We start from the raw sequence: 22,831 nt of genomic DNA, 5'->3' as shown, positions 1-22,831 counted from the left end.
GGAAAAGACCAATCAGCGGCGGATTTTTCAGCAAGGAGGCTCAAAGAGGTCTTGAAGTAGACGGTGAGTTTAGGTGAGATCGTGCAAGGTAGGTGATGCGCTCTTTTTATCAAAAATGAGGACCCTCGTCGCCAAATGTGAAGTGGAGGTTTTCAGTTAGCAGGAATAATCAGGAGACGTTGTGGATATCAATAAGTAAGTTTTAATCTCACAATCCAAGGCGCATCACAGGAGCACGTCCGCACACAGCAACCTCCAACTGTAGAAGTCGCAGACTCACAGTTGAAGATCACAGGTGAGGGGTGTCACGAGAAATGCATCTCTTGAAGGTAAACATTCTTCAAGAGATGCGCGTGTATGGAATGCATTGAATGAGAACATAGTGCACGTGTGTGCAAACAAATAAATACTTACAAGGTTCTACGAACTCTACACAGATTGACTCTTTTGTTTATATATTTAGATTACCAGTTGTGGTCTAACAATAATTTTGTGTGTATGTACTGGGGCCCCTCTCTCTCAGTGCCTTAGTAGGATGTTAAGGCAGATGCTGCTGGAGCTGATGTCACGCTTGTACTATGTCAGGGCTGATTTATTGACGGTGCCACACCGTGCTACATAAAATTGCAAAAATAACAAAAATAGAAAGCACACCTGATAATTACTGTGAGCAATACATGTTATATCACTGTAATTGTGACCCAAGCCCCTGCTTGCAGAGATCGCAATTTAATGGGTCGCTTTTAGGTGTTGTGGGTGCAAATTATCACACTTGATAACTCCAGTCCCTCCAATGCCGACTATGATCGGGGCCAATCTTGATTATCCTTTTAACTTTTAAAAAAAAAATCCTCTCCCATGCAAGTTTAACGGCGGATCTTGTCCTAGCCAAATAGTATACCCGAGTCTGCTATTGGTTACACTGAAAGATGTTTTGTCCATGCTGGTGGCAGGGCGACATCTGTCTCGGCCCGTTACCTGTATAATATAATCGACTACATTGGCTAGCCTGGTATGTATTTAGGCACGCAGGTTCCGAGGCTGGGTCTGCCCTAGCCCTGTACTCTGCATTCTATAATTCTTCAGTCTCGTCAGATCACACCTTGTTTATATATGCAGGTTTTGGGGCAGGCTTGTCTTCGCCCTGCACTCTGCATTCTCCAATACTGCTTATTGGCTACACAGGGTAGTGAGGGTGTTATACTGGTTTCGTGGCTGCGCTCTCTACGACCCTGTAATCTGTATTCTGAAGTCCTGCCCTTTGGCTAGCCTGTGCGGGATATACTCATGCACGTTCCGGGGCGCGCCTTCCCGCCCCGCCGTGTGTTGTTGCTGCTCAGTCCCTCGGAAGCGGCCGCAGATGGCGCACAGCTCTCGTTGGCGGTTTCCTGCACGGCCCGGCACGGGGCGGCGACTGCTGGGGCCTCGGACCCGGGTGGCGGCTTTACTGCAGGCCCCCGGTGCAGCGCCCGGCTATGACGCGGCCCTGCAGGTGTCGGCGGCCATTCGGGCAAACCTGCGACGTTGGAGAGAGGCGCTGGGAGCGGCGGGAGAGCAGGTGAGACCCGAGACCCTGTGCGAGAGCACCCCAGTATTGTACGTCCCAAGGGTAGTCCCACTGAGCCACGGTAGCTTCTTACAGCCACACCCCCACCAGATCCAACGTGCGGGGGCGGAGCGAGGGTGGGGGAAGAGGTAGTAGCAGATGAGACCTTGGACAGCGTTATTCGGAGTACCCCAACCCCACAATAAGACAGCCTTCCTCGCTCATTGTGACCACAGAAAACCCAGCCAGCTCGAGACCCCTTACCCCGGTACGGGGGAATTGCATGTTTAGACCATGATCCAGGTGAGTCACAGAAAAAGCTCTGGAAGTTCCTTAGCACTCTCCCCTCTTGGGCTGTTGTGGTGCAGTGACGCGGCAGGAGTGAAAGTGAGATCACCGATCACAGGGAGGCAAACTTACCCGAGGGGACCTAGAGAAGTCATTTGTGGTATTCCGGGGACTCCCTTGAAGTCCACGCCATACACCCTATACTCAGGTGCCAGTATTCCTGCGATGTAGCGTGGCGCAGAGTGAACAGGGCAGACTTCTGGCTTAAAGGGGCAGTCCTACCAGAGCGAACCCCAAACGTTTATCAATTAAAGCATCCATCGCTTATAGAGCTTTCTTGCAGCCTCAACTAAGCCACCAAACTTAATAATGCCGGGGTGGAGTGAGGTCAGATTTGGCAGCCCCCAGCGGAGGCTTCCAGAGGAAAACTCCAATGCGCCATTCTCCCAGATAACCACGCCCCCACTAAAGCTCAGCCTGTTGCTTTGCAACGAAGCTCTGGAGTGAGCAAATGAGACAGCTGACTCCTAATTGGACACGCCTCTTTAGAGAGAGGTAATTCCAGAGAGCCACTATCCCTCACCACGAAAAACCCAACTTGTAGGAGAGCGAATGGCTGATGATTAAGCTAGAATACTGACAATTGGGCTGGGGAGGAACTCCCTCAAAGATAAAGGGCCACTATGCGGGGGTTGGTCCTCCTAGTCCTCTTCTCTCTATGCTTTCACTCTATTCCCCTCCAAATTCGATTTGCTTGCTAAATCTTTTCTCCGGCATCATCATTCCCTCATGGCCTGCAAATCTAATGTTAACATCTTCAGGGTTGCAGTACTGACTGTGAATAGAAAGACGAGATTATCCTCGTTTGCAACATGTTCCCTGTTCTCCGACTCCTTTACAGACTTTAAGGAGAGGGCCCAGTGCACGTGCTTCATGTCACGGTTTCCTCACCTGGCAGATTGTTGTCTTCTCTGCCAATGAAGTTGGTGGAACACTGGGACTGTTGTTATCACCACTGAAGTCATGTGCTCTCTTGGGTGAAGGCGAAGAACAAGCCTTGCAGCAGCATTTTGGGTGAGGTGTATTTTGCATTTGATGAATGCTGGTGCCCCAAGGTATATAGGCTGTTGGCATAGTCAAGTTTGGAGATTCAATGTGAGGATGTCTTTGGAATTAATGTTGGTATGGGAAGATGCAACACAGTGTTTTCATTGTGTAGAAGGCAGTCTTTGTGATGTTAACATACAGTATTGAGGATAGGTCTGAATCCATGGTTACTCATATGCTCTATCTTCTATTGCTGTTGTAGGGGGGCTTTAAGTTCTTGGTCCATTTGGAGGTAGGCTGGTGCTTTTGTCATTGTCAAAGCAGATGGGCAGATTCTGTTCGGGAGTACAAAGAATGGGATTGTCCCTTAGCTTCTCAGCTGAGAGTCCACTAAGAGTGGTGCGTGTGTCTTCCTGCAAGGACACTTTCAGAAACAGACTGGAACCCGTGGATGGCACTGTTGCAAAACGATATGCTCATCTGATTTAGCTTAACACAAAATGGGCTTTGGGTAGAAATGTTCTGTCATTTTCACCATCTTTTCGAGGGTCATTGTATCAGACATTACTTTGGAGGGCCCAGAAATCGAAGTGGTCTGTTCCACTTCTAAGGGTCTAAATTTACTGTAAATTCAGCTGTATCAGGCCAGGGTATACTCCGGGCCACTGGAATTATGTGGCGGGGAGTGCCAAATTTTGTGTCAGAGTTGACTAAATTATGTGGCGTAATGTGGCACATTTTGTCAAAGTATTCAATATTTTGTCATTTTTTATACATGTTAACACTATAAATATTTCCCTGTATTAGTACCAGGTAAGCTCTCCAATACGGCAATAAACTGTTGAAAGATGAACAGTCAAGTTTTGTGATTGACTTTCCGCTATGCAGAGAGATGAGTGTCATCACAACTTTAATAACTTTGATTCGTTTGAGCTATAAACATTTTGTTTTTGTTAAATTCTGAATATTATGCGATAGCATAGACGATGGCAGGTATGGTAAATATAGCAAAACCATGATTGTGCAGAAAACTTCACAAAATTCAAGTGGCACTAGCTACACTTCACCCGAGGCCTTGGTTCTCCCGACCAATGGCCACTGTCTAAGTAAATACAGTCTTAATATAATAGGGCAACCTATTCCGTTTCAAGTGCAAATTTCCATTTATGCTTGGACTTGGATTATCGTTATTGCTGCTTCACTCACAGGATTTTTACCAGGTTAAAGAAATTAGAGGGGCAACTAGTTTAAATGCCTGTTTGTCCATCTTGGACTGAGTGAAAGCATGTGAAATTTTGATGTATTTTCCATTCCAAGGACTTCAACGCAAGGTGGGTGCAAAGTGTGCACCTGTTAAATATCACACCCCATGTAAACTATAATTAGTGAGTGTGCAACTCGCATAAAGTTGTAATCACGCCCTCACTCAATGTCATTTCCTATCTTACAGTTTCGCTCCATGTTTACTTTAGGAAAACTGTCATACATTTAACTAAAATCACTTGCTATTTTCAGCTGTCAAATACACATATATATTTCCTGGGCGATTGGTATTTGTAACAGCTCGTGAAATATGTAAATATTTTGGTACATCCCTGCTGTCTCACCTACACATTAAAACTCTGAATTTATTGACAGTGGCAAAATGACTCTAGTGATGGCATACGCCCCAAAACAAATCGGACTGGTCCGCTATGGAAACACCTGGAAAGTCATACCATGGACTAGGTATATTCCATATTAGTGGCAGATTGCATGTTATATAATTGCTAGTTCACAATAACAATGTACTTATACACATACTCTCTATCAAATGCGTAAGAAATAAACATGTAAAAGTAGAGGGTGGGGTACATTTAAAACCTGCATAAATGTTCTGGCGCGGCGACGAAGCAAAAAATAAAGACCAGAATTGGACAACACCGGAGCCGAATACGCTGCAAAACACCCAATGCCCCACTGGTTGACCATTACCAACAAAAAGGCCATTCAGAAAAAGATTTCCAATGGACTGTTCTGAAAGCACCGTGGTTGCCTCCTCGTGGTGGCGACATGTCATCACTACTCAACAAAGAGGAACTTAAAATGATTCTAATGCTGGACAGTATCAAACATGGTCTTAATCGAAACGAAGATTGGACCTCTCTTCTTTAGAAATGCCTTGGTTGTCTTGCCATCTATCTGGGTTGTTTTAATACTCTTTTAATAGTTGACTTTTAAGCCCTTCATTCTGCAAATGTTGTTTGTATAACTCCTTTTGTCGCTTCTTTTGCACCATCACTGGGTGATTGGTTCCCTTCACACTCCGTTCCAATATGGCTGCCACTGTAAGGTATTAATATCGACTGACCGTCCACACTAATTTCCAATTGATGGAATCTACTAATTAGTGACAAATATGATCCAGCATCAGCCCCCTCCCATTCACAGGTCACATCCCCCGCCTCCTTGTCCCTCCTCACCGGTTGCCCCAGACCGTTCTATACACTGTCTGGTCCCTTGCCACTACCAAGATGGCCACCGCACTTTCCAGGCACCCTCGAGTGCATCCCCACGCTCGTCACGCTTCCGCCACTCACAAGATGGCGCTCGCCTCGACGCGGGTTAAAACACCGGCCCTTGCTCCCAGCTTGTTCCTTCACAGTGCCATCGAGCCGGAAGGACGGTCCAGGATGTCCAATTCGGGACACTGAGGTAAGCCCCTGAATAGTTCCTCGTATCAAGCCTATGTCTCCTCTTAGCTGGACGCATTAAGCTGGATGCGCCTGATGCCTTAATTAGCCTCCCCCAATTTTACTTTCAGATACCCCTCATCCGCCCTTGCAAGTTTGGGCTTGATCCACGAATTCCAGCATTAAGCTTCTGCTCATTACCACTGAACTGGTAAGGACCTGACTTTCGCTCGCCAAATCCCCCCAACCGGGCACTCTAACCCTTTTTACCCTCTCGTCCGCTTTCAAATTACCCTCTGGATGCCGGCTTAAGATACCGTATACTACCCCGAGCCACCCGGTCCCTTGACCACACCCTACGGTTGCCTCGCTAGTTCACAGGAACCCGCCGCATACATCCGATGCTTCATCACCTTGAAGGTTAACCTTACCACTTCGGCCAGTTGTTCCCCACTGTTAGATGTTACTTGACCGATATTCCTTCTCGTAGGTAAATTGCATCGTCCAGTACCAAGCCACCTGCACTTTCCATTGGAATTCCAATTCTCCTTATCTCCAACCAACCCTAAGCCCAACTAGGTGAGAATCCTTGACTCCTCACCCCCTCCCCTCTTCCCCTTGTTCCACCATCACTCACCAAGTCACACACTCCCACCCGTCAATTTGATTGCGTGTCACGAATATATTCACGCACGAAAGGAAGGTTTCACGCTAATTATGGCATGGAGAGCAGCAACTGTATACTGTGTATGCCATAGGGCTAAAACCTGTCCCTTGTTTCCCTTGCTTCCCTTCCTTACAGGCTTTGCTACTCAGGCAATGAATTTTGAGTTCTGATGATGATCCTTTATGTGTAAATAGGATCGAAACGCCACCGACAAAGAATGTAGCGCCTCACTCTTGGATTGCCTGAAAAAACCCCTTCTTTAACTTCCCTTGTTGTGTCAATTTTGTTTTGTTTTATATACTGGATACAGGACTGTGTCCCACTTTGTAAATTGTTTGCTTGATAATTTTGCCTAACCTTGTATATTGATTAAATTAGTGTCCGGCTGGATACCTGTTCACTTATAGTACAGATTGATGTCTATAATTGCATTGTTGTCTCTAATTACTTACATTAAGGACCATTGTTGCTTGCTAAATGTTCTGGTGCGGCACTAAAAACGGTAGTATAACTTTTAAACTTATCCAATCTAGCTAAATATAGCTTTCAGATGAAGAAATACTATAGGCTAGTCGCTGTTTGGATGCACGTTTTGTCCAAAAAATGAATTGCTTTGTATAATTTATTTTTGTAGTGTTATATAGCGTGGACAAGGGTAAAGAGCGTCAGAACGCTTCACAGACAGAAAACAAACCTGAGCACCCGAAAAATGTGAGTGCAATATAACATAAAGACAAAAATGAGATAACCAACCATGCATAAAAATCAACTGTCAGGAGAAGAGAGGAAAACATATGTACACTATTCACAAAGTGATTAGACTGGGAATAGTAACGTACATAGTAATGTAGAAAAATAACATGTTTACAAAACATTGTATGTAGTTTTGTTGTGCACATTAGTATTAAAGAGAGAATATAATTTACAACAGAAGTTTCTGATACTATAGTAAGAAGTGAAAAGGCATCAGCAAACTTCATTTACTTGCACTAGGGATCCTGAAGCCAGATAGACAGCTGTTATAATGCAGAAATTCCTCACATTGACTTATATTAGAAATACAAAGCTCAGCCCTCCCATGTGGGGCACAGATCCCTCTCGCCAAGCAAGAGCTTTCACAGCTTTACCTTCTTGCTTTCTTATCATGTATGCATTTGCCATTTAAAGGGCGCTTCTCTTCCTCAGCAAAATGACCCATGGTAATTCCCACTTCTTCAGACCCCCTGCACGGATATTATTGACCGAATGCATGACTGCCCCGACGACACGCACCTTAAAGGGAACTATGCTTACTACCCTCATGTAGGGCGCTTAAGCAATTGTCTCCATGGGTAGCACTCTACACCATGGAGGCTGTGCGGTTGGAAGGATGTTGACTTTGTTTTGATCCTATGTGAGAAACTTTTCATGTGCGTTTTGCCTACTTGATGTATGGTTATCGGGTTGTGGAACACAGCGAGTAGCAGTGATGGATGATGAAGTGTGGGACACAGACGGGCAGGTTCATGGATTCCAGTATACTGGTAGCTTTGAAGAGCTCTGCTGGTCCATTTATGGGACTTTTGAGACATAGTCTGCTTAGCTAGTTACTGCACTGGGTTGTCCAGCCTGAGATTTTGTGTATCGTTGTGGTCCTGATTGGAGGGAAAGAAAAGTGGAGAGATCCATTGGGTTGGAGATCTTTATTATCATTCCAAATATGTGAAAGTCTTTGTGAGATGTAAAGAAGCAGTCATATTGAATATATATTTGTAACATACAGTGGTGGACTGTAATAAAGTCCCCCAAATTGTCCAGCATTGTGTGACCGATATATTCAGTAAGTTCATGCCTGTTCATTTGTTGATGATTGTTTTATTTTGCTTTAAAGTGCTGGTGTTGGGCAATCCATTCCTCATAGCATATGTGTTATGTGAATGTTGGAGGTATAAGTTACAATTTGATGCTGACTGCATGTTTTGGTCTTAGCATTATTGTGGGCCATAACTGTTATATATGCCAGTATATGCTGCAGCGAACCGTAAGACAGTCCTTCTTAACTTACCTGCACATCAAAATAAGCTTTCTTGTTGAGTTGTTTCCAGTTCATGGGTTGTTAGCTTAGGATTGCGCTTGATGATGCAATTGTTTTCTGGGCTCTATTGCCAGGAAGTGGGTGGTGCAGTTATCTAGGAAATAGCTGTTTTTTTATTCTAGAAAACTTTATTTATCAATAACATAAAGCATCTTGAAAAGGTACAATGAAACAAATATTGCCATTTCGTGAAAATGACATTTGCTGAGAGCTTTTTCAGGATTGTGCATTTTGAGGGGAAGGAAGAGACAAGGGAAATAAAGGATAACCATGCGATGAGGGAAAGAAAATCCTCACAAAGTACATAACAAATGAGAGCATCCAAAATTATAAGAAGTAATTCAACAACAGTAGCAAAACAGAGAAGTATGTAATCATGGTGGTTGGAAATTTTCAGATAACATGTAAACAGTATTAGAAAGATAAATTACAAAATTTTGAAGGAAAGTGGTTAATGGCAACCACAATATATGTCTATTCTTAAATGAGGCACCAGAAGGCATGTAAGTAGTATCCAATTTATGCTGATAACATACTGAATCCCACCAGGCCTTGTAGGAAAGATTAGAGGAACACTTCCAATTAAAAGCAATTTGTTGAAATGCGATTGTTAAAAATATATCTAATGAGTTGTTCTTAAGAAAGTTGAAAGAAAATTCGTTTGTAAGAGTTCTGAAAAGACAATAATAATGTTAAAATGGTGGTGTATCTGAAATATTCTTGTAAGTTGGTTCCAAACTCTATGCCAGAATGATAAGGTGTTGGGGCACCAAAATAATATATGCATTATATCCCTTTTGGGAAAAGTACAAGACCAACATCAGGTGGAATAATTTGCAGAGAACATTGCTCTATGAAGGGAGTAATGTAAAGTCGGTGGTGAATAAAAAATAAAGGTTGAGTTATAGTTTATCTGGAATTTGTATGAATACACAGCCTAATTTTATTCCAAAAGGCAATCTGATAATTAACCCCTAAATCGCTCTTCCAGTAGCATTCAGTCATGAACTTGGTTCGAAAAGGATTTTAAGGTGAAATAAGTTTATAAATAATGGAAACTTTATGGTAGAAGGAAGGATTCTGGATAAATCAGAACTGTGCGGCACTGAAGGTAAAACATATTGTAAAGTGAAGAGAACTTCAAGGGCGGTGTTCAGAAGGAATGAAAAACAAGTGTGAAAAGATTGTGGACAATTAAATGAGTTGAGGAAAAATAATAGGAACACCCCTCTAAAATAACTGTGATACCTAAATACCATTGTCTCTCCAAGACCTGATGATGATCTTCTTCTTTATTATTATTATTATTATTTTTTTTTAATTCCTCTGCCGTTTCTTCTCACTGAAATTACATCTTTTTCTCCAGTCTCCAGTTATAAAGTTAATACGGATAAGACTGAAATTCTTCCTTTAAATAAATGTACTACTAAATAGTCTTTTTCTACTACTGGTTTTCGTTGGTTCTCCTCTTGAATAAAATATTTAGGTATATGGTTTACTCCTTCAGTTCAGGATTCTGTCACAATTATTTTTACGGAATGATTTACCAATGTTGAACTTCACTTTCATAATGGAACCCTTTATTTTTGTCTTGGTTGTGCGTTTAGACTCACTCAAGATGATTATTACTCCCCTTCTTCTGTATATCATTTCTATGATGCCTGTTCTATGGAAGAGTAAGGAAGCTAGAGATTGCCTTTACATACTCAAAAAATCTAAACTGGAAGGAAGCATCAACTTTCCGGATTTTCTTTTAATATCAAAAAGTGTTTGGATTACCTCAGGCTTTGCTCTGGTTTCCTCAGTCCTCTTCCGTTTTTCATCCTAAAGAAGCTGATTAGTCCATTTTCCTGCTCAGGAGATTCTCTATTTCTCTTCTATGCATCTTCCTGTAGCAAACATTCTTCTTCCTTATTACAGTCAGTGTACCCGCCCCTTATAACTAAAAATACTTTTTTGACTATGCTTACTTTCAAAATAACAGTGTTTTCAACGGAATCCAGGGTGCTAAAGTTGACTGGTAGCAAGTTACATAGCTTGGCGGCTTCTACTGCGAAAGTGGTGCCTCCTACGGATTTCTTATGGCAAGGCGGTATGATAAGTGGTGGAAACCTGGAGGGCAGTGTTCTTATTTGGTTTTTATTGCTTCAATTTAATTTGTAGATAAGGCGTTCCATTTCCTTGGGAGACTCTGTGGGCAATGCAGAGTGCCTTGAACATTGCCCTTCTAGTGGAGCAATTGCAGGAGTAGAGTCATACGTTCTCTTGGGTGAAGGCAGGGAAGAAGCCTTGCAGCAGCATTTTGAATGAGTTGTATTTTGCATATGATGAGTGCTTCAAGGTATAGGCTGGTGGAATACTCAAGCTTACAAATGTGAGGATGGCTTGCAGCTTATGTTTGTATGCAAGTAATGGGAAGATGCAACATAGTGTTTTCATTGTGTAGAAGGCACTCACTGTGATGTTGTTAACATATAGTATCAAGGATATGTCTGAATCGATGGTTACTCTAGGTTATATTTTGTCTTGATGTTATTGGAGGGCATTAGACCATATGGAGGTTGGTTGGTACTTTTGCCATTGTACACGGGTCATAATTGCTGTCTTTGCGGTACTGAGCTTTTTTATTATTATTAATTTGTAATGCTCATGAAATCATCCCCGAAGGGATATCGGCGCAACATGGATCAGAAATGCAGGCGAAAGAGCCTAAAAGCTTAAAATAATTCAGTTTTTAATAATTTCCTAAAATTGTAATGGGCAGTGCATTCTTGTAGGTGTTGGGAAAGTGTGTTCCAAAGATAGGGGGCTAGGAAAGAAAAAGCATGGCCACATGAATGTGTTTTCTTAATGTGTGGTATTGTAAGAAGACTTATTCGTAGATCTCAAAGACCTTGTAGGTCGATGGAGGATACGTTTTTCTTTCAAGTAGCTAGGTCCCTTGCCATTAAGCTTTGTGCACTAGGCAACAGATTTTGAAGGCGATACGTTTCAGCACTGGTAGCCAGTGTAGTGCATGTAATAAAGGGACCGAGGGTGATCTCGCTGGTAGATTGTGAATTAGACGAGCCGCTGTATTTTGAACTACCTGAAGCTTGTCCAGGAGGGACTTGTTAACCGCCGCCAGGAGAGCATTTCCATAGTCCAGGCAGCTAATCACCAGTGCCTGGACTAGGGTCTTGCGTACTGCCAATGGAAGCATTGGAAAGGCTCTTCTTAGTAGCCTCATAACATGAAAACAGTAGCCAGTGATGGATGTCACTCGGTCTTTTATGGTTTAACTTCTGATCAAGTTTTATACCCACATTTTTAGGGCTCGGCTGAACGCGCGGAAGCGCGTCTCGCCGAGACTCTTTTGTCGGCATGTGTGCTTCCCAGGAGACAATCCTGGCCGCGCGCATCGCCTTGGAGGCGATTTCAAACTGACACGCGCACGCGAACGAGCGCTGCGGCCTGGCGCTGTCTCCTGGGAAGCACACACGCATGCGCATACACACACACAAGCGCCCACGCACATACATACAGAGACACCCCCCCCCGCACACATACACACACGCGCACACACACACGAGTGCACCCCCCCTCTCCCCCGCCGTCGCACACATGCATACACACACAGGCACACACACAACGAGGGAACCGAGCTCTCCCCCCCCCCCCCCCCAGCCCTTTGTAACTTACCAGATCAATTCTGAGGGACTCCGCTCTCCTTCTGGCGTCGCGAGACGCTTTCACTCCGCCTTCTCTTCCGGTTACGTACGCAGCCCCGCCCCCGTCACAGGCGACTTTGCCTGACTTCCCGCATTGGCATCTCCATTGGAAAAGCAAGTAGGACAAAAAGGTAAGACTAATTCACTTTGACAATGTTTGCTGCTTTTTTGAGGATTTCAGTTCTGGAAAAACCCAGGCCAGGAAATATAAACCTGTTGCTGCGGTAATAGACTACTAGAGTTTGAAAAAATTAATTCATGGGTACATCTGTTATATTGGAGGTGCTTAAAATTCTCTATGTCCTATCAAGTTAAATATCGAAATTCTCATTTTCGGACAATATGCGTCTGAAGTGCCTCAATATCGTTCTTCACGTTTTACACACTGGGGATCTCTGGGACTGATGTAGCGTATTCTGATAGTATTTCTACTTGAGTGACTTCCGCCGTCTTCAAGGGTCTTTATCACGCTGGTATGTTTGGACTCCAATTCGGTCACCCACTCGGCAGTAAATCTTGTTTGCGAGCTCATTCAGCTATAAACGTTTCAACTTGATCCAGCTTGCACGCCACTTTCTGCAGATTGTGATCTCTGTTCATCCAGTCAAGATTTTTTATTTTCTTGCTGGGACTTGTATTTTTGATTCATAAGGGATAAACCGGACAAGTCCCAAACTGCAAAAACTTTGTAAGAGAAAAAAACTGGGCCTAGGAGGCAAAACGGAGGCTAGATCCGATGAGAGCACACAGGCCGCTGCAGTGAGAGGCAAGCAAGAGGGAGTGGGAGTAAGGAGGGCTGCAAGGAGGAGGGGCGCTGTATGTGTGGCAGTGTTTATATGAGATCAAAACCGAGCCAAGCCCATCGGTGGCCGAGGAAGATTGCGACTGCTGATGAGTGACTCCCTCCCGACGCTCTGGCAGGGACTTCCCGAAGCCCCCTGCCGCCGGGAGGGACTAACCTTGGAGAGAATGGGGGCTGACTGAAATAAGTCTACGTTAACCTTCCTCAAAAGTACACTGTAAACTGATGACCAAGTGAAAGGGCACTCTTCAGGAGGCTTCTGTAGTTAGCCATACACATTACGCGACTTTGAGCTATTGGCATTGTAAATGATAATGACTTTTATTTATATTTTTGTTTTTACAACATAAATAAATGACCTTGTCATTTACAATGTCAAGACCTTAAACTCGCGTTAATTTACAATGCTAATAGCTCTAACTTTTGCAATGCCGAGACCGTTGCATTGTAAATGCTTGTTCAAAGAAGATTTTGGAGTAGGTGATGATCCTAATTCAGGCGGCCACCATTCAGGAGACCGTAATAATTGAGGCGCACCAAAGAGCATGATTTCAGTTTCACCCCCATTTAGTTGGAGAGTGTTAGCAGCCATCCAGGCTCTAATAGCTTTCTTGCTTTCAGTGAAATGCTCTCTCGTCTTGGACAGGTCTTTATCAAAGGCTAACAGAAGTTGGGCATCGTCCGCGTATGAGATAGTGTAAAACCATGGGCTCTTACGATGTTTGCAAGGGGAGTGACATGTATGGTGAACAGTGTGGGCCTCAAACAGGAGCCCTGAGGCACTCCTTTGTTTATTATCGTGCGTGATCGAAAAGGTCCCAGATGAATGGTCTGAGTTCGGTCAGACAGATCGTTTCTTAACCAGTGTAGCACCAGGCCCTGGATACCTATCTCCTCCAGTCTCCGTATCAGTCTTGGATAAGATATCGTATCGAAGGTCGCAGACAGGTCTAGCAGACAGGTCTAACAACACAAGCATAGATGGAAGATTTTTGTCTTGGCAGCTTCTAATATGGCTGTCACAGCCAAGAGTGCGGTTTCCGTGCTGTGCATTGGTCTGAAGCCTAGCTGAGATGAATCTATGATCAGTTGTTTATTGATATTCATTTCTATTATTTTGCTAGCCCAGGGTAGGAGTGATATAGAACAATAGTTTGAAACCTCTGTAGTAGGAAGGTTGTTTTTTTCTGGGATCGGAATAACCTGAGCCGCTTTCCACTCGGCTGGAATTGCGCCCGAGCTCAAAGAAAGATTCAACAACGAGCAAATGGGCTTAGCCAATTGCTGAGACAGTAAGGTTGCTCTCTACGCTGGGATAGGGTTCTGAGGAGTACCTGATTTAGCAGCTTTCAGAGCAAGTTGAGCGTACACTACGTTGAAAAGAGCAAACTTCTCGATAGTGCAAGTGTAAGTTTTCTTACTACTGACATAAGTGGGCTCCAAGTTAAAGCAATGAGTCAGATTTGCAAGAGTATTGTAGATTAAATTTACTTTATCCTCTAGGTGTTCAGCAATCTGATCGCAAAGTATTTGCGAAGGGGGAGTATTGATAGTACAGGCCTGAGGATTGATGAAGGAATTCAGAATTAAAAAAAAGTTCCTTGGAGGAATTGCCAGCTCTACCAAGTTGCTGAGAAATAAAGCTTTTCTGCGCATTCCTAATATTACTGTGATAATGAGCTATGTTTTTTTTAATAAACTTATCAATGGTTTGGAATGGGAGTAGATGGCCATTGTCGTTCCAACGTTTTACATTGTTTTCTCTTTGCGTAGATCAGCCTTGTACCAGGGCGCATGTGGCGTTAATCTTGGTGAGGAGTGAAGGTTCACAGGCTCTATAATATCAATGCCAGAATTGATAGATGTATGGCATAATTTGAGGGCTTCCTGCATATCTATTGCATTCACTTTGTTAGGGGTAGTATATGCTTTCGTGAAAGCATCAGGAGAGACTGTATGCCGTTGTCTACTATTTATTTATTTATACTTTGAAGGATTTTTGCAAGATACAGCCATATGAGACAATGAAATATGAAAATTATTAAAGCGTGATCCGTCCAGACAAGAGGACAAGGGGTTTCACAGGACAATGAAAGTGAATTAGTTGCAATCAAGTCTAGCGCGTGGCCCGGAATATGAGTGACACCCATGCCACATTGTTTGAGATCTAGGGAGGCAAGGTCAGAGCAGAGCTGTTGTGCTTCTGAGTTGGAAGGGTCATCTATATGGACATTAAAGTCGCTGAGTAGAATAAAAGTATTAGAGGACAGTGCCTGGATCGCAGTGAGCTCCATAAGTTTGACTAAATGGCCCAAAGGGGACAGGGCGATGGTAGACAAGAGCTCCTTTCCAGCTATTCTGGGGAGAGAAGTCAATTTTAAAGACTCGTATCTCAGCCCATACCTCTGAGACAGATTCGGTGATTGTGACTTTAAGTGAACTAAAAAATAATTGCTAATCCTCTACCTGTTTTACCTAACCTATCTACTCTTAATATATTGTAGTTAGAAGGTAGGGCCATAGCAATAGCAGGGTTGGAGTGCGGTTTGAGCCAAGTGTCTGTAAGAAACCCCAGAGCTGGTGAAGTAGATTCAATCATGTCCCAGATTTCAGTTTCGTGCTTAGCAATGATATGACATTTCAAAGAAGGCATTTTCATGCATTTGTAGAGGCAGCATTAAAATTAGAGAGCCCTTTGTGAATAGAGTTAGCCTCGGGATCTGGAGAGTTCTTATTGAGGATAGACGCAGATTCAATGTTCGTCAACTTGTGACTTTGAAAAAAAGGCATTCGCGACAAGAGAAAGGTCCTTCAAGGGTAGTTATTTGATTGTGTGTGGCAATGTAAATAGGTAAGGGAATTCATAGCATAGTTACCAATGTTGAGCAATTCCTCTGCTGAGTAGACAATTTTAATATAATTTCTTGTTCCTGAGGGGCAAGATATAGGAGTTCTGGTGCCGCTATCTCCGAAATATAGGAAATAGTGTGAGGCAGCTAGTCTGCTAACCCCCAAGGTCCCAGAAGTGAGGGGGAATTTCGCCTGCTCTCTCCACAACAATTGGCAAAGTCCGTGGTGGACCGGAGAGCGAGGCGAAGAGGGCCACCCATAAACAGTGCGGTAAAATGAAATAAAAATGGCTTTATAACAATATATTAAAAATAGATAAAATGAAAGCTGTCGCTCGCCAAGGGAGCTCAGCTGCCACTTGTCTGCATTAATGATCATTAGATGGTTAGTCATTATCCATGTGTTTACGGCACTGAGGCCGTCGCCAGGTTGTGAACTTTAGAGGTCTTCATTAGGAGCGCCCGCGGATTGTGCGGAGATTTGCCTGTTCCGTGGAGAAAGTGGAGTAGGCAAATCTCTGCACACTCCGGAGCGTAGTTGACCAGCCCCCACCTCCACCCCCCATTAAGAATTAATTAAAAATACATTAAAGGTAAAAAATAAAAACTTACCTTGACTCCAATGTCCCCGGACTGCCCTCTTTCTCGCTGTCTCAGGGTGATCTGTGCATGCGCATACCTGGCGAGAAATGCGCATGCGCTTGCGTGCGCCGATCACCCTAAGACGGCGGGGAAGAGGATGGCAGCCCAGGGATGCCGCAGTCAAGGTAAGTCTTTTACCTTTAATGTATTTTTAATTCATTCTTAATAGGAGGGTGGAGGCGGGTGGCGGAGCGGAGTTTGTTTCCAACTCCGTGGACCTCTGCGTAGTCCAGCTCAGCCCAGGGTTAGTCTTAATGGCTATACATTTTGAAAATATGTGTCTTCTCCATACACAACAAGATGATTTACGGAGTGCTGAAACTTTTCAACCACTGACCCCCAGTCACAGTTCTTGGTTTAATCCATCGTTCTTTTGCTCACTATACCACCCCAGTTTGGATCCAGCCATATGCAAATCAGTCTTGTACCTGTTCCTCATTGGAACAATCCAGCCTCAAGGCTGATTTGCATATGGCTGGGTCTGAACTGGGGTGGCGAAGTAAACTAAAGAATGATGATGGATTCAACCCAGATCTAATAGTGACATGGGGTGAGTGACTGAAAAGTTTCAGCTCCCTGTCCAGCATCTCCTTGTGATTGCTATGTTTGCCCTAAGTTGAAAGAGTATGCCCAGACCCGAGTCCCTTGCTCACTTTGCCTCTGGATTCACGCTAGCGTGGCTGATCTGGGGTGTTACCCTGACTCCAGTCCCAGTATGCTTGTTTCCGGTCCAGGAAAGACTTGGCTTGGCAGTTGGGGCTGGGCTGTTACCATGTCATGGGTCAAGACTGATTTGTATATGGCTGGGTCTGAACTGGGGTGGCGAAGTGAGCTAAAGAACAGTGATGGATTCAACCCAAATCTAAGTTACTGGAGGTGAGTGTCTGAAAAGTTTCGGTGCTACGTCCATCATTTCTTTTTGTTTGCTATCCATACTTGTAACAAGTGAGCTTGTATTATTTAATCAGATTTGGTAAGGGAGTTAGGTAGATTTTTAATAATGGAGGCTATATGATGGACCCCCGAGGTTAGCCAGAACGTTGTGTGTGAGGAGGTGATATGAAAGGTGGTAGGTAGACTGCACTTTGTTGGCCTGTCAGATAGGAAGCAATACATCTTAGAACATTTTCGCAGATTTAGAGATCGTGAAGTCTTTGTAGTAGCATGTAGCTGAGTCCAAGTGTTTCTGTTTGAGGAGAGTTCTAATGTAGGAGGTCTTCATCGTGGGTGGGACTGAACCTAGTTACAGGGCCTTGTTGAGTAGGCATTTTGCTATCTCTCCTGCACAGATTAAGTGAAGGATATTTTTAAAGATTTTGGTGGCGTTGGTCTGAAAATTATCCTGATGGTCTGGCTTCAATGATAATATTGAGGAAATGTTTTTGTATGCATTGTTGGATGATTATTGCCTCTTTCTATGGTGGGTAGGTCATGTTTTCTTGTGGAGTTGTCCACGTTCTTCTTAAGGTTATTTTCAATCTTTTAAATTTTGTCTTGTGATCGTGATGTTTCTGTGTTTCGGATCTCTGGATTGCTGAATTATGTTAGAAATTGATGGGGTTCTTTAGAAAGGTAGTCTGCTTCAGTAATGCAGATTGAATAGTGTTTTTTTTGTGGTTCTGATGACTCTTTTGTAGGCTCTTTTATTGTGGCATAGTGCGCTTTTGTTTCCTCTCCTGATTTTCTCCATTTGCATTGAATGTTGCGTTTTGTTCTCATTCTTTTGCTGTTGTCCTTAACCCATGGGGTGGTCTTTTTGTGGGCAAACCCTGGATGTGTTTTTTTTAGGTCTCGCCTGTCGATGCGCATGCGCATCGAGCTTGCGAGACTATTGGGGCTTAAACAGTCTTTAACCAACTTGCAAGGAATCGTGGCGATTCCTTGCAGTGCCCGTGAAATTCAAGCTCAATGCGCATGCGCATTGAGCTTAAAAGCTCGTGCACATCAGTTCCCTCAGCCGGCTGCTTTAACACCCTCTCCCCGCTCCGCCCCCTCCCCTGCCCGCCGTGTCGCATTTCTCCTCCCCCCTCCCCTTCTCTCCCTCCGTCTTGTTTAATGTAGCGTTCTTCCATATCCGCTTTTATCGCATTCATACACCATCCGCTACTCTATACACGAGCGCTTGCACTCTCAGTGTATGTCGGGATGAAGGCACATGTCACACACTGTGGCCGGTGAATTGCTTTGCCGACTTCCTTCGTCGTAAAGGGTACTTGTCCTCATCGCAGGGTTATGGTCATTATTTTCGGTCCCCATCACATTATTTTCCCTTCTGTTTATTCTTGTGTTCCATATCCGCTTTTAACGCGTTCATAATACACCGTCTGCACTCTCAGTGTATGTCAAGAGGAAGGCGTGTGTCACTCACCGTGGCCGGTGAATTGCTTTGCCGACTTCCTTCGTCGTAAGGAGTACTCGTCCTCATCGCAGGGTTTTGCGGTTTCTTAATAACGTTCGGCTGCATTCTGGTAACAGACAATGTGCACCCGCAATCTATACTTGGTGCTTTCTCTGTTTAGATGCTGAATTGACTGGTTGCAAGTTGTGTATGTGTGTATACCCACCTAGGAAGCGCATTCAGATGTTTCAACAATTGCTGTTCAACCTTGACAGCGTGCTTTAATTATTTTTGAGCGATCCTGTACTTTCTATAGGACACGGAGAGCCCAAGCGGCAAAAATGCACAGCACTACGCAAGAAAATGTTCCTCTCCCCAAAGCCCTGGTATTGTATGTTCCCTTGAAGTCCTGATCTCCATTTGGGTGGGGTGTATTATTTACAAAGTGAAAGCTTGTTCTTTTTGTGACTTGCGGTACAGTTTTGTTTGGCTTTGTAATAAAATCTCTATTAGCTCTCAAGTGCTTGGCAATACTCCCCCCTCCCCCCATCCAAAATTCGTCATCGCTCCCGGCCCCGCGGCCAATGCTTGTTTTTCCTCGCTCTTGCCAAAATCACTCGCATGAACTCAAAAGACCGTGTAAACGCGCTTTGTGGTTCTGTTTAGGAACCAATATTTGTATTTGCCCTTCTGTTTTCAATTGCGGCTATTTGACCCTGCTGTTTCAACAGATAAAATGCAAATTGCAAGCAATTTGTCCCAAGCCCGAAAGTGTGCTTCTGGGAGGAGGAGCTTTAACACATACACGCAGCCACCTATCTTAATAGCTGTGCAGTCGGGGATACAGGAGCTTTCCTAGCTACGGTGCTGGGTGCAGGAGGCAGAGGTCGTCTGTATATTCATTCTTCAAGATCTTATGTTTGCTCAGTATGTTCCCTCCATTAACTGACACCTTTCGATTGTATGCATTCGAAATGTCTCGGCATCTCTCTCTCTCTGGTCGAGCTCCTCTGTGTTTTGTTTTAAACTACTTTTATTTAAAATGAAACGGGTGTGGTGAAAGAACGACACATCCTCCGCACCTCACGATAATAATTAGTTGATCTTTAAATGGCTTTGACACGCAAGGTAGCAACACGGAGACATTTTTAGGAAAGGGTTTATTTATTGCACAGTTGGAGTTTCATACAATCAATAAGAAATGTATCTGTGTCGTACAGCGTATTTTAAATTTCAGTTTTCAAAGTGACACATTAAACTACTGAAAATATATTATTGCAGTTTCCTTTGCAAATATGCTAACAAACTCCCCGACCCTACTTATTTCTCCCACTCCCGCTTGCTCCCCTGCTCCCCCTCCCCGCCTCGCACCAGACTACCATTTGTCGCATTTAGACTACCTTCTCCCCCACCCGACTTGAAAGGCAGCCTCACACACCAACATTTGTCTCTCACACCACAGACTCCTGCTCCCCCGCCCACCCAGCAATGCCGAGAGCTATTCCCTCCCACTTGTTACTGTCTCGGCACTATCTATCACACAACGTGTTTTTTTTCCGGGCCCGGCTTTCACCTTTGAAATGTGGGGCACGTGGACCCGCTGGTAGACGGGGAGCGAGGGGGTGCGGGGCCTAGCGCTTAGATGGGCATCTCGTTCTACCCAGCTACACCCTTTCTACCCGTCAGGGTGCCGTTGTTGTGATGATTGTACCAATAGTTTTATATATCAACAGATCTCGCCCCCTACGGCTCTGTACGCCTGGCTTTACATTTCAAAATATTAATCTGTAACTCAGGGAGCTGTTGATGTAGTCATGCGTCTACTGTTTATAAACGTATGCATACACCTGGTGCTCGTTGTACCAAAGGGAGAACCTATTTGCACGCATTCGTGAAATATATAATACATATAATGCGGTGGTAAACATGTTTGCAAATGGAATTGTACGGCAATTTTCGCGCACTTTGCTGAACGAGGAACTTCGCCGACCTGCGTTACCCTTTGCTAGATGCTCTGCGTTCGAGTTCAGGGTGTACGATGGTGATCTGCAGCACAGGAAACAGGACAGCAACTCACTAGAACGTGCACGTTTTTCTTATAGCTACTGTTTTTATTTGTACATTATATTATAGTATTATTTTTATTTTTATTATTACAAGATTTATTTGGTTTATCACAAACCATGGACAGCATTAGCATAAAACGCTTATAGTTAAACAGTCAGTTGCATCCTCCGGATATTCAGTTCCTCCGGTCAGTAGGGCTAAGCCCAAAAACTTCTCCCCCACCCCCAACACTTCACGATCTCTTCATCTGTGTACATTATCCAAAACCATTGCATTGCATATACTGTGGGAGCATCTACTCCTTCCTAGCTATGTTTCGAGGGTTTGTTTTACCTTTAAATCACCTACAAGCTAATACATCAAAAGTGGAAGGTTGACTCAGTCATTGAAGAAGGGTGTTAGTAACTTTTCGCTGTTTTCGCACCCACCACCACATCCACTACAACCACCACCCCATCCACCACTACCAACACACCGCATCCACCACCACCGCCGCATCCACCACCACCACATCCACTACCACTTCACCATCGCATCCTCCACCACCACCACCGCATCCAACACCACATCCACCACCACCACATCCACCACCACCACATCCACCACCACCACCACCACATCCACCACCACCGCATCCACCACCGCATCCACCACCTCATCCACCACCTCATCCACCACCTCATCCACCAACGCATCCACCACAACCACCACATCCACAACCACCACATCCACAACCACCACATCCACCACCACATCCACCACCACCACATCCACCACCACATCCACCACCACATCCACCACCGCATCCATCACCGCATCCACCACCACCACATCCACCACCACCACATCCACCACCACCGCATCCACCACCACCACCACATCCACCACCGCATCCACCACACCCACCACCATCACTTCCACCACCACTTCCACCACCACTTTCACCACATCCACAACCACCACATCCACCTCCACCACCTCCACCACCACCTCCACCACCTCCACCACCACCACCATCACCACCACCTCCACCAACACCACCACCACCACATCCACCACCACCCCCACATCCACCACCACATCCACCCCCACATCCACCGCCATCACCACCACATCCACCACCACCACCACATCCACCACCACATCCACCACCACATCCACCACCACATCCACCACCACCACCACATCCACCACCACCACCACATCCACCACCACCATATCCCCCAGATCCACCACCACCACATCTACATGTGTGTGGCTCTGTGTGTGTAGGTGCAAATGCAATGTTCTTGGATTGTCGTCACAATAAAATACACTGAACATAATCTTCACAAAAGTTATTTACAAACGTTTAAGCTATTGCCATTATAAATTACAATAACTTTTATTTAAGTATTAATTATTTACAAAATTAAAAGCCATTGTTATTTGTAATATCAATACATCTAAGTCACGTAAATACAACACACATTGCATTACAAATGCTATAGGTGTCACATTTGCAAAAGTTAAAACTATTGACATTGTAACTGACAAAGCTATTAATTTTGCTACTTTCAAAACCTACACATAAATAAAAAAAAGTGTCATTTACAATACCAATAGCTCAAACTTTCCTAATGCGAGACCCATTGCATTTCCAATGCTTGTTTTGTTGGTATCTATTTGTCCTGTGCAGTGGAGGTCCAGTTGTAGAAGTTGAATATCTAATGCATCATAGGTGTGTAGAAGCATTAAATGTTATAAAGTTTGGTATTGAAGAGTAACTATGTGTGTAGGGAACAGTTGACAACTTGTGTTTTATTATGTTCCACACACGTTTTTTGGTCCACAGAAAAAGTTTCCAACAGGGATATGATTCTATGTACTACATACTGAGAGCCTTAGTACAAGTATGGCGGTCCATTGGAACGCCGTACTCGCAGAGGCTGTCCGACCACTGCCACGCTGCTAGCCTGCCTGCAGTATTCTGTGTGTGGCGGTCGATCCGCCACAGGAACACTGCGTCTGCCCGGGATGCAGTATCCTGCAGTGGTCAGAAGCATGAATATGCTGACTGTGGCTCTGCCGAGCATATTCTGAGTTGCCTGTCTAACAGGGCTCCTGTGACACTCCTGGGCTTGGGGGTG

At 44.4% G+C, this 22,831-nt stretch overlaps 1 protein-coding gene across 2 annotated transcripts in view; it reads left to right on the top strand.

The window, feature by feature from the left end:
* Positions 1-1,249: 1,249 nt before the first annotated feature.
* KMT2A (lysine methyltransferase 2A) overlaps positions 1,250-22,831 on the top strand; it is a 1,541,152-nt gene continuing 1,519,570 nt past the window's right edge. For both annotated transcript variants that reach the window (XM_078682247.1, XM_078682245.1), the window contains exon 1: positions 1,250-1,558. In XM_078682247.1, coding sequence (XP_078538373.1) covers positions 1,361-1,558 — 198 coding nt within the window. In that variant the 5' untranslated portion in view covers positions 1,250-1,360. The remainder of the gene's footprint in view (positions 1,559-22,831) is intronic.

This window comes from Lissotriton helveticus, chromosome 3_1 (genome assembly GCF_964261635.1).
Source record: "Lissotriton helveticus chromosome 3_1, aLisHel1.1, whole genome shotgun sequence".
In the NCBI taxonomy this organism is placed as follows: domain Eukaryota; kingdom Metazoa; phylum Chordata; class Amphibia; order Caudata; family Salamandridae; genus Lissotriton; species Lissotriton helveticus.
Note: the sequence above shows the minus strand (reverse complement) of the source record. Positions and strands in the feature narration are given on the sequence as shown.